Below are 18,041 nucleotides of genomic sequence, written 5' to 3'. Positions count from 1 at the left end.
AGATCTATTTTTTAAGACAAAAAAAAGAGTATTTCAGGTATCAAGGTATCAACAACAGCATTAGACAGAGAACATATCTTTTATTCCTTCACACTGGAAGATTATGCGCTGGTGGGAAATTTAAGGAGCTATGATTGGGAAAGATGTCATGGGAAGAAACTCTACTCAGACCAATGAGCACTAAAAAAAGCGGATATATCACCACAGAAGCAAGTGTTTAAAATCCTAAGTGTAAATTAAGAATTAATGAATAGTCTTGTTTGTACAAACTGGCACTTTAAGGGTGAGAAGAAATATGTACAAAAGTTAGGAGGCCTAAGGTCCCAGGACATCAGAGAGAGACAAGTCAATCCCTAAATGATCCCATCACAAATATTGCCTGTCAATGACAGTAATACAAGTGGAGAAAAAGATTCAGGAATACTCCAAAGAAATCTGATGACATAAAATATCTAGAAAAAATAAAACACTGACAAACAAGAGTCTAAAAAACAGGTACCTATACTTACACTTCTGATGAGCCTTCAGAAATGGATTTTTCTTATATTTTAATAAAAAAAAAACATCAATATTCTTAAAAGGCATCCTTCATGGAGGCTGGAATGATGGATCAGTGGTTTACAGTATTTGTTACTCTTGAAGAGGACCCCAGTATCCTTTCTAGCACCCACATGCTGACTCACAATCATCCCTATCATTCCAGAAAATCTGATGCCCTCTTCTGACCTCTATAGCATCAGGAACATACATGATACACAGACATTCATGTAGGTAAATCATTCATGCACATAAAATAATTAAATAGATGTAAAAACTTTACAAAATACTTCCTTCATGGTACAACTGTTTACTTCATCTGTTTAAGGAAATTCGATATTTCAGTGCTTTGTGAAACACTCTAAACCATCAATATTTTATCTATTTTTAAATGCATCATACTAATCTATACAACACGGCGCATAATTTAGAGGAAATGCACACATATCGGGTATTCTTTAACATCAATAGTATATTGAAAAGCATATAATTAAGTATAGCAAGCCTCTTCCATACATAGCCTTGAGATGGGATTAGTTGAGTAGAGTGGCAATAGTTAAATGGAGTAGAGATTTCAAACAACTGCAGTCATAGTAACTGAGTTCCTGAAATACAACTGCCCAAATCGCTTTGATATTCTAGGACAAGAAATATATATAAATATATCCCCAAATGATATAGTGGTTTTTATCCCAGAATATCAAAATGATTTCTATTGTCATTAATTTTGCCCTATTCAGGAATTTTGGGTTCATGGGCATTTAGCTTCTAGTTTTAGTTATAATCTAAGTATTATTTATTAACTCATTCACTTTAATTTCACAATTTTTAGCATCTGGCCACTCTTTCAGTTGGTTCTTTGAAGAGCCCCACAAATGTACTTTACTAGCCTGGGTCAGTCTTCTCTATTTTCTGTCTTGTACATAGAATAAACCACTTCTGTAAACAGCAATATATCTTTGGATTGGAGAGTGTGATTGGAAATAAAGATCTGGATAGTAAAAAAAAATATGAAAACATTCTGTTACTGCATATTATTTAATCATCTAAGATCACCCTCTAGCTCATCACTGTCCAGCAGAACTTTCTGTGATCATGAGGATGATGGTGGCCATGGAAGTGTTCTGTCTCCACCCCATACAATTCAGTAGTCACTACTCACATGGAATGTGGCTTTGAAAACCGATGAAGTCATGCTATAATTTTACTTAGCTTGAATTAATTTAAATTTAGATAGTCACATGCAGATAATGAACAGGGCAAATGTAGTACTAACCAGGAAGCAGTTCTGTGAGTATCAGGAGAAAAAAATTCTTTCTTTGGATTAAATTTACTTTATATTGAAAATAATATTTAAAATTGAGAAAATAAAAATACCCACATTAACCAAATTGTGAATAAATTACAGGCTAAATATTAATACCCAATTTAAACAAAACCCTGGCTTATAATCTTCCTCATTGACTTGACTGAATTGATAAACAAAGCAAAACTGCATATGTGGTTGAAATGTACATGACTGCTTCTAAAAATAAATGTTTATCATCTAAGGAAAAGAATTCAAGATGTGTATGCTTAAATTAATCAACATTCTAAAGAGTTTAAATGTGCTCTATTTTTGTGATGATTATTCATTCATTTATTACCTACAATGCGGTCCTTGCTTATTTGGAAGATTAGACTACTATGGTGCCACAGCAAAAACACTGCCCAATTGGATGTATTTACTAGGTGCATTTCAAATGATTTCATTTCTATCCCCCTCCATGTAAAGTTGCTTCATTTTTTAGTTAAAAAAATAATATAACCAAATGATCATACAATTTTTGCATTTGATTTCAAAACCAACGTTCAAATATATTACTTCTTTGAAATGCATACCTCCATTAAATGAAAATAAGGGTGACATATCTTTCCAACAGGTGACAATTACATATCCAAGGAGCTAAAACGACATGCATCAATTTTGCACAAGAAAGTTTTAACTAAAATTAGTTTTGCTGAAATGGAAATTAAAGACCTTAGACATCACTGAGAGTATTTTGATTAAAATAACGTCTTCCTGATTAGCTGTGCAGAAATTTGATTTTAAACGTGAATATGAAAATCATTTACAGATGTTTGGGTTTGAGGGTGGCAAATTATTCTTTCAACATGTTTACTAGGTTCCTTGCAACATGCCTGATACAAAAAAATATCCTTTTTAGGAAACAAATGCAGGTTGAGCATGGAACTATACTTTTATAGAGACATTATCATTTTTCCTATAGCCGTATTATCAACTAATGGCTCAGGATCAGTAAAGTGACTTGGATCTCTGTGAATAACACGTGTAGATTACCTAAATCTTCCTTTATATGCCTTCCATATGAAGGTGACTACAGCAGATGATATTATATTTTCATGCCACCTGCTGTGCTATCAGATTTTGCTTTGGGCCAGCTAAAACATATATGCATAAATACACAGCATATATCAAACAGTGCTGACAACAACAAAATCACACCATTAATTAAGAAAAAATACGCAGGTATTTATGGCTTACTCTGATTGGGTCATCTACTGAAAGTTACAATCAAGATCCCAACATCATGCTAAATCATTGTTTAAATAATAGAAAAATGAGGTACAAGGTATAGGCCCCATTTGAATGTAATATATATTCCTTTTTTGAAAATTTTTCATTTTACATACCAACCCCATCCCTCCCCTCCTCCTACTTCCCCCAACCCAACCCCCATCCACTCCTCAGAAAGGGTAAGGCCTCCCATGGGGAGTCAACAAAGCCTGGCATATCAAGTTAAGGCAGGACCAAGCTCCTCCCCCTGCATCAAGGTTGAACAAGGTATCTCCCCATAGGGAATGGGCTCCAAAAACCCAGTTCATGCACCAGGGACAGATCCTGGTCCCACTGCCAGAGGCCCCACAAACAGACCAAGCCACATAACTGTCATTCACATTCAGAGGGCCTAGTTCCGTCCCATGCAAGCTCCCCAGCTGTCAGTCCAGATCCCGTGAGCAGCCACTAGCTTGGGTCAGCTGTCTCTGTGGGTTTCCCCATCATGATTTTGACCCCTCTTGCTCATTTAATCCCTCCTCCCTCTCTTCGACTGGACTCCAGGAGAGCCATTATGGAGTTAGGGAGAAACCTGTGCTAGGGAAGTTCCCAGGAATCCTCAAGGATGACCCCAGCTAACACTACTAGCAATAGTGGAGAGGGTGCCTGAACTGGCCGTCTCCTGTAATCAGATTGGTGACTACCCTAACTGTCATCATAGAATCTCCATCCAGTAACTGAGGGAAGCAGATGCAGAGATCCACAGCCAACCACTGGGTAATATCCATTCTTATAAAGAAAAATAGATAATGTACTCAAATCTGAGTGGTAAGATTATATTTTATTTATAAATTTCCATATTCTCAAATATAGTGAATATCCATTATATTCATCATCAGTAAAATTATATATAGATATATGTACATACTTATAATAAAAGTCATTCATGTATCTGTTGTGATCCTATGTCTAATATAGAACAGAGTAAGGCTTTACATAAAGAATTATGCTGACTAAAGGTGTGCTCATAGAGGGTTGGTACAGAAAACCTATGGTTTGACCCAAACTAGCTAACAAATGAAAAAGATGACCAAGATTTTCCTCACCTATTAAATAAAAACAAAACTCTAAGATAAAGTAACTAAGTAACATGTTTCCAGCTCTATGACCAGGATAGATCATGGAATAAATTCAAAATTGCTTTCTGGTGACTTCTGACTCCATATAACATCTTTGTTAAAACATTTAACAATGGATATTTAAAGATTTACTACTAACCACAAGGCAGTATTACAATTAATGTTTTTCCGAATCATAAAATATCAAGGAAATAACATCAAAATTTTTAATCATATCACCCAGAAGTAATCATGATTGTTATATTATCTTCTTTTAATTTATTATAATTAATGTTGTGTGTCATGACTTTTCACATACTTTATCTTGAGCATGTTTTTGTATCATTAAATATGTTTATAAAATTGCATGCTAATGACAGCCTAACATTACTCATGACTTAAAAGAGTTCCCTTGTTTGATAAACAATATTATTGTAGCTACCATAAACTTAACTTACCATCAGAACAGATTCAAAATATACAAGGCATTAGCTTTAAAAACTCAGCCAAGGGACTTTCCAAATAAATTGTGTCTCCTGAGCTTAATAAACACAGGGATTTGAGGCTCTAAAAATGATTTTGTTCTGCTCAAATTCCTAAAATCAACCATATTGTTACATAAGTCAATTGTATAATTTCTGCAATACATTCCTACAACTCGAAAACTACTCTCCATGGGAAATCTTCGCTAACCGAGCACTCCAGGAGTCTCTCTCTCCTCTCTCCACAAATATGCTCACGTAGTCTTGAGCCCCAGCTTAGGGGATACACTGAACTAAAACAGAAATCTTATCTTTAAGCACAAACTGTGCTTTCTGAGTAAATTTACATGTTTACCTTTCGAACTAAATAAAGAAAACAGGAAAACAAAGAAACTGGGAAACACATTTCAGAAGCTGTGTAAGCCAATTTTACCGCAGACTGACCTCCCAATCATCAACACAGAACATATTTGCTAAACAAGAGTTCTGAAAATAACCAGCACGTTAATCACAATCTCTTGGAAGTCTGGGAGAAGAAGATTTTTGTAAAAATTTGCAATTTTAGTCTAAAGAGAAATTCGACTTCCAGTTGCCGTAGGTGGTTGTTAGATCCATTCCTTACCTGCAAGGCAGTTTAAGATCAGAAAGACCTTCCAAAATGCGAACACCATCATTCTGAGAATCGCTTGGAGCAGCAGGTGCCAGTCAGGAGTTTGCCTGAACTAGGCTGAGTTTCAAACTGGCTTCTTCAATCACACCGAGGTTTGCCTGGCTTATCTGCTGGGCATCATCAAGCAAATAGGCCTTTTCCAGCTTGCTTATTGGGTACAGACCTCTCTGAGCAGATCTGTGTTTATTTGAAACACTTTTCCCGGGGTGTGTTCCCTTGATATATTTGCTACTGTGTTAATAATAAACTCATGGATTTAAATTCTTCCAGCTCTTTGTACAGATTCTCTTAGGTTTCATTGTTTAAAATCAACCTTATTAAAAACTTGTACTTGGAGGAGAGAAGATATAGTTGGAAGAGAACGTATGCAAATATAATTTGACAAGGCTAATTAATTTCAAATAGTTCCACAAAGATATAGTTGGAAGAGAACTTATACAAATAAAATTTGACAAGGCTAATTAATTTCCCATAGTTCCACGAAAGTCTTAGAGCATTGATCCACTAAGCACCTTTCATAAACTAGGTTAGTAAACTGGTGATACAGTTTCTTCAGGGGATTTGAGGTTCAGAAGAAGGGCCCAGAGACTATGAAGTAAAAATGTATTCATTCTATGGGAACAAATTCAAGGCACATGACTTTTTTTTGAAGGACCACCAGTATAAACACCTTCTATCAAAATTGCAAGTAAAATTCCATTCTCATGTCTCCAAAGTTAGAAACACAGTAACACTCACTAACCTAATGTGCAAAATCAGGTAAGTGAATAGATGCTCCAAGTCTGGCATTAGGTGAGTCTGCATTTTTGCAGAATTAAGTTACTTCATAGATGCTACAGGGTTTCTTCAGAAATTAGAGGTTCACTAGAAGGGCATGGGAAAATGTGAACATGAATTTCAGACAGAGTTCCTCTCATGCTTAAGGAACTCTGAGAAACCTAAGGGCCTCCCTGAGTCCTGCTGCTTCCATCTCCACAGTGACTCTCAAATTTGTCCCTTCTCCAACCTGCTGCTTCCGTTGTGATCTAGTTTACAGCAGCAGCCTCCTGAATGCTCTTCTGGACTTTTTTCTCCTTCATCAGTATACCAGTCTCAGGCTAATGTCCCAACTCTAATGATGCATTTTCATTAACATTGTCTGTGGACTGCCAGCAAGCCTAGAGTCTTTCATCTGGATTCCCAGCTTTTCATGATCTAGTCCTCATTACATCTGAACTATAGCCACAATAAATGCTGCAAAAATTTATTGCTCAAAGTGTTTAGTCAGATGAAAAGCACTCATTTTAAATGATATGTTTTATGAACTTTAATTTACAAAAAACGATTTTACTTCCAACTTTCTTTAGTGAAGTGAATTCCTCCCTCTTAAGAAAACCATTTCACGTCTATCAGACCTAACACCTCCTTCCAGACTTTTCCTATCCACACCCATGTCTGACACCAAACCTTAAGGACTTCCATTCCTCAGAATTTTCTATTCCCTCACTTTGATGTCTAAGCATGTTCTTAGGCTTTGTAAATATACATGCCAGCCCTCGCTGGGATACCTCTGTCATAAATTTACATTTTGTTTGGAGAAAATCAGTATTGGACAGTTGATACTCAATTGTTCTCTGTAGTTTCCTTTTTATTAACTGAGTCTCACCTACATCCAGTGACTGTGAACCCTTTGAGGGAGAGTGAGACCCTTAAGGGAGAAAGATGAGTCCTTATGCAGGAAGGTCATAACTTAAGAGTGTGTCCAAAAATGTACCTAGTAATCAATTATTATTGCAGAAGCAATATGATGAGTCATATTCCCAGACCTATGCAGATGTTACTTGAGAATCAGCCTAATTCTGGGTATTAGGCAATAGAGAATGGGGAGAAAGAGAAGAAATAGCAGGTGGCAGAGTTTAAAAACATGTTTTCCCGTTCAAGGCAAGAACTGTGCACAAGACATTTTTCTGCAAATAAGTATTGCATGCCCCTGATACCTCCTTTCCTTTCTGAGCCCACCTTCACAGTCCCCTGAGTTCCTAGGTTGTCATTAAGGGAAAATTCACTCCGCAGATATCTCATACTCCAAATTTCTTTTTTCTTTCTATCTGTATTCCTCCAGGAAACAGTCCCTTCTGTAAAAGAAGATCCCAGCTTCAAGGCAGGAGAGAACAATGAACAATTTGCAACCTCTTTTTCACTATTTGATGATCAATTGCTTCTGTTCTCTAAATAAATTTTGGATCATGAGAATTAATCAATGTGATGAGGATAAAAAGTATAAGGAAAGTTCTGCACCAGAGGACAGCTCGTAGGGTGGCCCTCTGGAGGCCTTCACCAGTTCTTATGAGCCCTGGTTAAGCCTCAGCTTTTAGAAGTCTCCCAAAGACCCACCATTTTCATTTAGAAACCACTGGCATTTCTCTTGGTATGGGAGTCGGGTAGAGAAAGAGAGCTTGTTTTGATTTAGCCATTTTCTGTTTTTTCTTTTTGTTGAGATTTTCACTATGTGAGTACTGTATTTATATCATCTCCACACCCATCTCCCCACTCTATTTCCTCCCATTCTCCCTTCCTCTCAAATTTCATGACCTAGTCTTCTTTTTAGGTATGGTGTTTTTCAACCAGGGGCTTTCTATGTTCCTCCCATGTTCCATATGTGACCATAGTAGAGTGTCAATATAACTGATTGCCTGGTTCGTTTGTATCAACCGGACGATAACCTAGACATATCTGGGAAAAGAGATCTCAACTGAGAAAATGCCTCCATATTTGGCCTATAGGCAAGCCTACATGATGCTTTCTTGATTAATGATTGATGTGGGGGGTGCACAAACCACTGTGGTACTGGGGTGTATGAGAAAGCAAACTGAGAAAGCCAGGGGAAGCAAAGGCACTAAGCAGCATTTCTCCATGGCTTCTGCTTCAGGTCCTGCCTTAAATTCCTGCTTTGGCTTCCTCCACTGGACTATGACCTGGAATATGTAAGCCAAAGAACACTTTCCCGGGTTGTTTTTTGTTATCTTGTGTTATCACAGCAATAGAAACCCTAAGGCATTCATTATAACTAGGATACTTGGTGGAATAAAAAGGGCATTATTGGCAATTATACAAGATGGTCAGGGTAAACTGAGACAGACCCAGATAAACCTGGATATCTAGCCACCTAGCCATAGAGGAATGAATGCTAGACACTAAGCATGGAAAAGCTTGCTGACTAATGCTACATGACTAAAGTAATTGGCTTTAAGATTAGTGAAGTAGAGTAAACCTATCTGTATAGGGATAGTTCACACAAAACACTCTGGAACATTCAAGTGAAATATCTATACTGCTGCTACATAAAACTCAGGAGTTCCATTAAACTCTAGGAAATCATGCAAATCACCTACTTGGAACTGAATTTTTATGTTGCTTGACCACTGCTCAAAAGAAGTGGTCCGTTAACTGGCACATAAAATATGAGTCTTCACATTTTTAGAGGGCTCTATAATTTTTAAACTGCTTTTCCATTTTCTTTCCATAACTAGAGATAAAATAAGTAAGGCAGGTATTATCTACATTTTCTACATGAGAAAACTGAAGTTCAGAAACATCGTGTTTTTTTCCCAAGGCCACACAGTGCATAATAGAGGCTGTTCCCATCACAATCCACAGTGGCACACTGATTATATTGTAACAAATGTGCTGCCTGTTGAGTTCTCTCCTGGGAACGTTCAGAAAAGTGTGGCCTCGTCACTCCCTCATTTTCTTATTACAATTTTTCATTTATTTTACATACCGACTACAGTTTCTCCTCCCGCCTCTTCTTCCATTTCTTCCCCCCACGTCCCATCTACCCCCCAACCAGTCCTCCTCCATCTCCATTCAGAAAGGTACTCTCTCATTTTTTAACTTAAAAATTATAAAAGTAATTCATTTAGAATGCAAAGGAATTTTAAAAATAAAGGGATGTACAAAAGAAAATCACACCACTAGTCCTTCACCCAAATGTTCAATTTCATCCTCATACTCACAAGCAACAGGCTGTTAGCATTTTCTATGCTGACACAGAAACACACAATGAACAGTACATGAGAAGCTGAGGTAGGAAAATTTCTCTGAGTTCAAGGCCAACCCAGCAAAAGTCTGAGATTCTGTCTCAAAGAAACAAACAAGCAAAACCTAGAAACAAAATCCTTTCAAGAGACACATAATGATTTTTAACAGAAAATTGATCATGTTATGCATATTACTCTATAATTTGATTTTCTACATAAAAAGCAGCTTTATTATCTTTGTCTTTATGTCCAATTACATCTTCAGGTGTGCTCTACTTGTTTTGAAGACTACATAATATTTCATAGTATAAGCATACTATACTTTCTTCTATACCAATAGAAAATTAATAATAGAATAAATCATTTCCATGTTTTACTACTATGAACGATGGTGCTAAGAACATCTTTTGCTTATATTTTGCCCATTCATATGACCATTTTTGCCAATTAGGTATCTATAGGTTGTATAATTGTTTCTGTAGATTGGGTTCCTAGTGAAAGATTGCTGAATGAAAGAACACTAGTATTTAAATTTTGGTGGACTACAAACTTGTCCACCAGAAACTGTTCATAAACCTAAATCTCTACCAAGAATGTGAAAGAGTGCACGTTTCTCAAAGCCTTGTTAACAATGAGAATGTTTCTTTCATTTGCGCTGTTATCACAGTTACAACGTGATACTGCCCTGCCTTCACAGCTGTGCCTCGACCAATATGTTCTATGTTGCTGATGGAGCAAGATAGGTTCCAAGTTAAATCAAGTCTAGTGCCTTCTCTGTTTTTCTCAGAGCTATGGATTCTGAACTCTTGCAAGGTGGCTAGGAATTTTTTAAATCTTTTTCCACTTTTCATGTGTGTAGGCATATATGTGACATATGTGTCTGTGTGCCTGTGTAGACCCAAGTTAATGCTATGAATCACCCTCAATCATTCTTAAAATGGCTAGTTTGAATTGTGATGTGTTGTAGTACAACACACACACATCAGATTACATGTTGAAATAACATCTGGAATCCATTGGGTTAAATAAAGCATAATATTAAAAATTTTTAAAGTTTTTTTTTAAAACTAGAATATTTGAAAGACCCTGGAATTCATGTCTCACCAACCCCATAACCTCTGTGACCTCATCTACCATACTTGCCTCTCACTCCTCTGCATCAGCCACACAGCTCTCCTTATTGAGTCGCCAGCCCATAAGGCAAGTTCTCACTTTTTAGAATATTCCTTCTGGTGGCTGACACTACATAGGAATATTTCCTCTAGGAGATAAACAGAGAGAATTCCTGTGTTATCTTCTAGTCTCTGCTAAACTGTTTTTTTTTTTTTTGTCCCCAAGGTGTCCATTTTTTACTCACTGTTTCAAATGATAGGGTTTTGCTATGTAGCCCCGGCTCACATGGAACTCACTGTGTAGGACCAGACTGGTCTTAAATTTTCAATGACCCTTCTGCATCTGAGGGCCTTCTGAGTACTGGATTACAAGCTGTTCACACAATTTTCCATTCTGACTTCTCATCAGACTTCCAATCCCCCTGGACCTTTTCGCTTGTTCTAACATACAGTACTCTCTTCTTCCCTGTCTGCTTCTTTCCCCCATGATTTCAGTTACTCAGGGTCAACCATACCTCAAAACTACTAAATACTAAACTCTAGAAATAAAAAAAAACCCTCATTAAGTAGCTTTCATTATATTGTAATTATTCTCTTTTAATTGTTACTTTTAATCAATCCCTTATTGAGCTTAATTTATAAATTAAACTCTGTCTTAGGCATGCATGTATAGGAGAAAATAGAGTGTGTGTATATATAATGTTAAGCAGTAGCTGCAGTCTCAGGCCTCATCAGGGGTCTTAGAACATATCTTCCATTAACAAGAAGGGGATACTGTACTAGTTTACTAGGAAGAATGTATGATTCAGAAGGATAAGAATTCACAGGTTTTGTTCACTATTCTGAGGGTTTAGAACAGTGCCTGACACATAGCTAATATATAAGAACTACTTTGTAAATGGAAAAACTTATGAATATAGGTTCAATACATCTGAACTTTATTTTTCTGGATTATGAGATACAGTAAAACAATTTTAAATATTCTAATGTCTTGGATAGTGTTAAAACATTATCACACGAATGAGATTTACTCTTTGGAAACAGTTAAGTCATTTGAGGCCAAGTCTCATTTATAAGGCAAGTGATCATCAAAGTAATGCTGTTTTGTAGTTAATAAATGAGGTGTGATTACAGTAGTCTGTTACCTTTGACTGGTTTGTGAGCTCTGAGGCAATCTGAGGTTTCCATAAGAAATCTATGCCATTCTTAGGAAAGCTACATGTGAATCAAAGAGATAAAGATCTATAGAAACAAAAGAATGAGAGTGAGACATCCTTAGCTAAAGATTTTCACAATGTAGTGTTTATTCACCAAAACAGTTACCATGAAGAAATCAGAGTTTATGGGACTTTTAAAATATATTTTTATGGTTTGTATTTTTAGTTTTAAATTGTATATGAATAGGCATTATATTGTCAGTGCTTAGAGCCTACATATTATATTTCTGTTGAATGATTCCAAAGAAGGTGTTTCAATAATCATCTAGATGCCAGAGCCAGGGCTTCCAGAGTCACCTGGCTCTGGAACAGGTGCTGTTAATGTATGGTTAAATCACTGTGGCTTAAGGACCTGGTTTGATATTAGCACCCACCAAATGCTTAAAAGCAGTATGGTGAACTCTATTTTTCATATTCATAGTATCTCAAGCTCAATCTTTTGAAGGATAACACTCATTTAGATGCATTTGATGTATTATATTTGTTGTTTTTTTAACATAATCAGTCCCAACAATAATAGCAGGTTAACACTGCTTTGCCTTGCAAACATTAAAAAGTACCATGTAATTTTTAGTTGTATCAACAACAAAATTGGAAGTTTCAGGGTAAGAACTCCAACAAATCAAACTCTCAAGTGAATTTTGTGATGTTGCTATACAAAGAGAGTAACCCTTGCCCTGCTGTGCACACGTACAAGACCTGAATTCCTATCAGTAATGAACCTAATATGAAGTTGCAGTTTTCAAGTGTATACTCTGGGTATCTGACTGAGAATCTTCCAGAAGCTTCTAGAAAAATGCTAATTTGTACTATGAAGCAGGGGGACTTCAGGTGTATATTTAAAGAGGGCCATGAGGGTTCCTGTCCAGTAGAATTTGGGAACTACTTGTTTCCTGTACCACAGGGAAGAACTATGCCGAAAGTTCTTTGGCAAATCATGTTTTAACAGTAAGAATGAGTCAGCTTCCATTGAGTAGTCTGAGATTGCTTACCTAGCGATAGTAGAGAGGCTGGAAAGGGTTAGTACCAGGAACTGTATGTTAACCGATAGTGTGACTCAACTGGCTGTGTACATTAAAGTGTTTGGGGACGCCTACTCCTAAGTAATTTGTATTGACGCACTGTACAAACACATGCCATAAAGTCTGCTTTGGAAAAAAAATCACACATATGAGTAGCTGCACAGAACCCACGTGGACAACACACACATGCACAAGCTTATCCATATTGAACACAAAGGCGTCCCATACCACCCTCTCTGTTTCCATTCTTCAAATGATGAAGAATCATGTTCTACTGGATGAGTGTGGGGCCTGATGTTTGAATCAGTTACATAAAATACTCTCTGAAAATGTCCTATCTGATCAAAAAGAATCTTCAAAACTGGAAATGCTAAAACTGAAATGAAAATACTGAAACATTTCACAACTGCACAAATTGGTTAAGAGTATCTGAGCTACATTACAGGTTACCCAGTGATAACAGCTTACTAGATGACAGTAACCCGGGTAAGTATTTTATATGCAATGGTCACATAACTTGCCATGGGCAGAACAAGGGCTTACACCCAGATGTTACTGATCCAAAGCTTATGCTTTTCCCCATTATGTTCTAAGACCTCTTGGTACCCAGAAAGAAACAGGAAAACATGTAGTCAATATACAGTCCCTGCTTCCCAAGCTTACATTGTTGCCAAATACACCACATGAGGTTAATACTAAGTAATAGAGGATTGTGATAGGTTTTGTTAGGCGACACAGACAGCATTAAGTACAAAAAGGGTAATGTGGTCTGTATCATTGTTGCATGAGTTCCATGTAAATCTGCCTGGCAGAAGATAGGGATTCTGGGAGGAAGGGAACAGGATATTATTTAATTGACTGACACATAGTAACTATACATATTTATGAAGTACCATGTGTCGTTTCGATACATGTACAATATGCAATGGTCAGATCAGAGCAGTGTTTTTGACGATGAAGATTTATAATGGACGACGAAGAAGAGATAGAGCTGTAGCATTTCTGAGGGCAGGAATAACAGACAAAGAGATAAAATCACTTATGTGAAAGTCCTAGAAAGAAACCAGGATTGAATATCTCAAAAATACGAAAAATGTTGGGATGGGATTCAGGCATGAAGAAGCTCACAAAGTACAAACAAAAGCAGTAGAAAATAGCAAAGTTGGTGGATTCCATTGAATTTACTTTAAAAGAGAGATAATCAGCAAAAGGCCTAGGTTTTTTTGGTGGTGGTGGTTGGTTTGTATATTGGATGTTAGTTCTGCATTGTGGAGGTTTTGGGGGGTGTGCATGCGTGTGTGTGTGTGTGTGTGTGTGTGTGTGTGTGTGTGTGTGTGTGTGTGTGTATGCCTGCACGTCTGTTCCCTTGCATTTGGAAGTCATCAGCCAACCTTAGGTGTCATTCCATGGGCACTGACTGCCTTGTTTTTTGTTTACTTATTTTGAGACAGGGTTTTTCATTTGTCTGGAACATGTCTAGCTGGCTAACCTGGGTGGTCAGTGAGCCTCAGAGTTTGGCCTGTCTCTGTCTTCTTGACACTAGGATTACAAACACATACTACTGTGCCCTTTTTTTACATGGTGGTGCTTGTGTCATTAGCTAAAGTCATCTGAGAGAAAGGAATCTCAATTAACAAAATGTCTCCAGAAGATGAGGCTGTAAGCAGGCCTGTATTGCATTTTCTTTCTTTTTTTTCTTTTCTTAACTTTTGGGGATTATTTTAATAATTAAAAAAATCACATTATTGTAAATACAAATTAAATTCAATTTTTCTTAATTAGTGATTGATGGGGATGGGCCCAGTCCATTGTAGGTGCTGTCATCTCTGGGATGGTGGTTCTGGGGTCTCTAAGAAATCAGAGCTCAGGGAACCCTGCAAAAGAGGCGGTGGAATGAGTGTGGGAACCAGAAGGGATGGAGGACACCAGAGGAACAAATTCCTCCAAATCAGCTGAGCAAAGCTCACAGAGATCAAAGCAGCAAGTACAGGGCCTACATGGGTCTGCACCAGGTCCTCTGCATATATATAATAGCTTTTATTTCAGTATTTTTATGGGATTTATGACTATGTGAATGAGTAAGTCTCTCTTGTGCTTTTCTTGGGGCTCTTTTACTTCTGTTGGTTTGTCTTGTCCAACTTTGATGTGATGGTCTTTGGTTTATCCTACTATATTTTATCTTGTAATATTTGGTGGTTCTCTCTTAGAAGCCTATTCTTTTCGAATGAGACAGAAAGGGAGTAGATCTGGATGGGAGGCTAAGTGGGGAGGAACTTGGAGGAGTAGAGGGAGGGGAAACTGTAATCAGTATATATTGTATGAAAAAAGAATCTATTTTTAATAAAAGGGGTATTAATAATAATATAGGAAGCAAGCTGAAGAAGCCATGATGAGCAAGCCAGTAAGCAGCACCCCTCCATGGCCGCTGCATTAGCTCCTGCCTCCAGGTTCCTGCCCTGCTTGAGTTCCTGCCCTCACTGCTTTTGATGATGAACTGTTATGCAGAACTGTGAGTGAAATAAAGCCTTTCCTCTATAACTTGCTTTTGGTCATAGTATTTCATCACAGCTATGGTGACCCTAAACTAAGACACATAGAATCCAGGGATTGAATTCAGGCCCTAGCGCTGGCAAAACAGAAACTGAAATTATTCATTGAGCTACCTCTCCAGTGACTGTATTTAGTTTTGGTATATATATATTATATATTTGCTTTTGCTGTGCTTGAAGCAGCAGCATAGTAAAGTGACAAAGAGCACATACGGGTTCTGTCACTAATTGAAGGGCCATGGGCAGCTTACTTAACATCTTTGGCCTTCATTTTCTTAAAACTTAAGATGTAACAAGGGCTACTTCACAAGAATTTAAAAGAAGTTATTATTTGCAAAATGCTTAGGATAGTGTCCACAGGTACTAGGTGCTATCAATATGGTTGTTATACAATTATAAATACAATTAATTACCAACACAGAAATGTGAGAAATTCTAAAATTTCTTATAAATATCTTTCCTCTGTGGATAGTAGAATAAAAGGATAAGAAAGCAGAAGGGGATACCAAGAGGAAGGAAGAGAACCAGCTGAAATGGGGGAGGAGTCATGGGGAGCAGTGGGGGAGGGGAATGAATGAAAAGGTATAATGACACATAGTCAGGAAGATGCCATGATAACATCCATGACTTTGTAGGCTAAAGTTTAAAAGTAATCTAAAAAAAATAGGTTTGATTTTCTGGACCTGGGTTATCTCACTTAATATAAGGCTCAGTTAAAGCCAACGGGCCACAAAGTCAAAACAAAAACAAAACAACATATCAAAGTGGTGGAAAGGCAACTCAAGAGAAGAAGGGCTGGTGGGAGTAAGAGGAGGGAAGGAAAGGGTAGCCAGAATCTATCACACACATGCATGCAATTGAACAATTTCATAAAGCATTTAAAGGAAACAAATTCAGTTTCAAGCATGAATTTTTATTAATTCTCTGGGAATTTCATGCATTACATTTTTATCATAGTCACCCCTTCCCCAGTTCCTCCCAGATCCAACTTTTCTTCATTGCTTTCCCAACTTTATGTCCTTATGGTTGTAAGTACACCGAGCCCAATTTGTCCTGCCTATGTACTATTGAGTGTGTGGCCATCCACTGTGAGGGAGGAAAACATACGAGGGGCCACACCTTTAAACAAAACAAGTTCCCCCTCTTCTAACAGCTATCAATTGCCTCAACTTGAGGTGGGACGTTGAGCCGCCTCCCCACTCTATCCTATGGATTTGGTCTGCTTGAGCATGCTGTTATCACCACTGTGACTTCATGTGACTGCTGTGTCATGTATGGAACCACCAACTGCCTCCGCCTCTTACAGTCTTGCCACTTCCTCTTCCATGATGATCTCTGAGCCTTGAAGGAGGTGTGTGATATAAAGGTCCCTTCAGAGCTGAGCATTCTACATTATTCTTTGCACTGGGATCAGTTGTGGGTCTCTGTGTTAACTGCTCTCTGTGGCAAAAAGAAGTGTCTCTGATGAGGGCTGAGAGATGAACTAATTTATGGGTATAACAGGAAGTCATTAGGGGTCAGTTTAATATATGCCCATTTAGCAGAAAATGTAGTAGTAGTAGGTTCTCCCTAGAGCGTGAGATCTGGCTAGTCATAGGCTCTTGGCTCAGACAATGGTATATGTTGTGGGTTTCACCTTGTGGAGCAGGCCTTAAGTCCAAATCAGAAAGTAGTTGCTTCCTCTCATGACATTGTGTCACTACTGCACAAGTGGGGACATCCTGCCAAGCTAGGTGTGACTGGGTAAGTTTGACCATTTTATCTTCCAGAACATTCATAACATCTTCCAGCACTATGGAAAGCTGGCCAGTAGAGATGAAGCTTCCAGATATGTACAAGCTTGATTTCTCCATGTTCTATGGCACAAGTATGTGGTATATTCTGTAGTTGGAGCTCTATGGGATCTCACAGGCCAACAATTCCAAGAAGGGTAAACATTCCTGGCTCTTAGCTTTTTATTTGTTAGCCTGTGGTGTCTAGTAGGAGTACTATTTCCCTGATATAGGGTAACTACATTTAAATTATTTTTATATGTATATATTTTAAAATTCTCCCACAATATATTTCCATACGGCCTTTCCAAAAGCTCTGTAATAATTTAAAAGTCATTTATAAACTGGGAATGGGAACACAAACCCCTTTACCTTGGGGGTATAGGCAGGAAGATCCTAAGTTCAAGGTCAACCTTGGCTACATAGCAAGTTCAAGGCTAGCCTGAGTCCCATGAAACCACACCACTCAACACACATTCACACACACACGAACTCACACACACACACACACACACACACACACACACACACACACACAGAGGAAAGAGATCTTTGTCTTAAAACAACCAACAAAACAAACAGAAATGCGTCATCCAGGTTGACTGCAACATGGCAACGATGAGTGTAGCTGAATAGTAGCTGCTACCTCTAGATGAGACATGTACGGCTCCCACGGCTCGCACTAGCTCTTGGTGCTTCTACCTATGCCACTTCATACGACTCATAGTTTAAAGTGAAGTGAACATCCTGGTTCTGACTACACTTCAATATTTACAAAAAGAGTCACAAAAAAGGCTATCTGAGCCTGTAACCTGGACCTGGCCAAATTCACAGGCTGTTTTAACTCTTAAGAGTATAAAAGAAATTTCTGTCCTCCTCCCTCAACTGAGGTATGTCTTTGACTCTAGGTTCTGGACCACTGGGCTATCAATTGCACCCCAATTGCAAAAGCCTACTACATGCCAGTCTTGTGTCTTTCTGCTCTG

The 18,041-nt window shown here is 37.8% G+C and overlaps 1 protein-coding gene across 4 annotated transcripts in view; it reads right to left on the bottom strand.

The window, feature by feature from the left end:
- The window catches only part of Vsig1 (V-set and immunoglobulin domain containing 1), a 168,819-nt gene that overhangs the window by 26,461 nt on the left and 124,317 nt on the right, over positions 1–18,041 (bottom strand). The window contains exon 1 of one of the 4 annotated variants that reach the window (XM_028876984.2): positions 5,317–5,464. The exons of 2 other annotated variants lie outside the window; for them this stretch is intronic. In XM_028876984.2, the coding sequence (XP_028732817.1) occupies positions 5,317–5,368 (52 nt within the window). In that variant the 5' untranslated portion in view covers positions 5,369–5,464. Of the gene's footprint in view, positions 1–5,316; positions 5,465–18,041 lie in introns of those variants that run through there. One more of the 4 variants, XM_028876985.2, reaches the window with a different exon arrangement.

Source organism: Peromyscus leucopus, chromosome X, assembly GCF_004664715.2.
Source record: "Peromyscus leucopus breed LL Stock chromosome X, UCI_PerLeu_2.1, whole genome shotgun sequence".
In the NCBI taxonomy this organism is placed as follows: domain Eukaryota; kingdom Metazoa; phylum Chordata; class Mammalia; order Rodentia; family Cricetidae; genus Peromyscus; species Peromyscus leucopus.
Note: the sequence above shows the minus strand (reverse complement) of the source record. Positions and strands in the feature narration are given on the sequence as shown.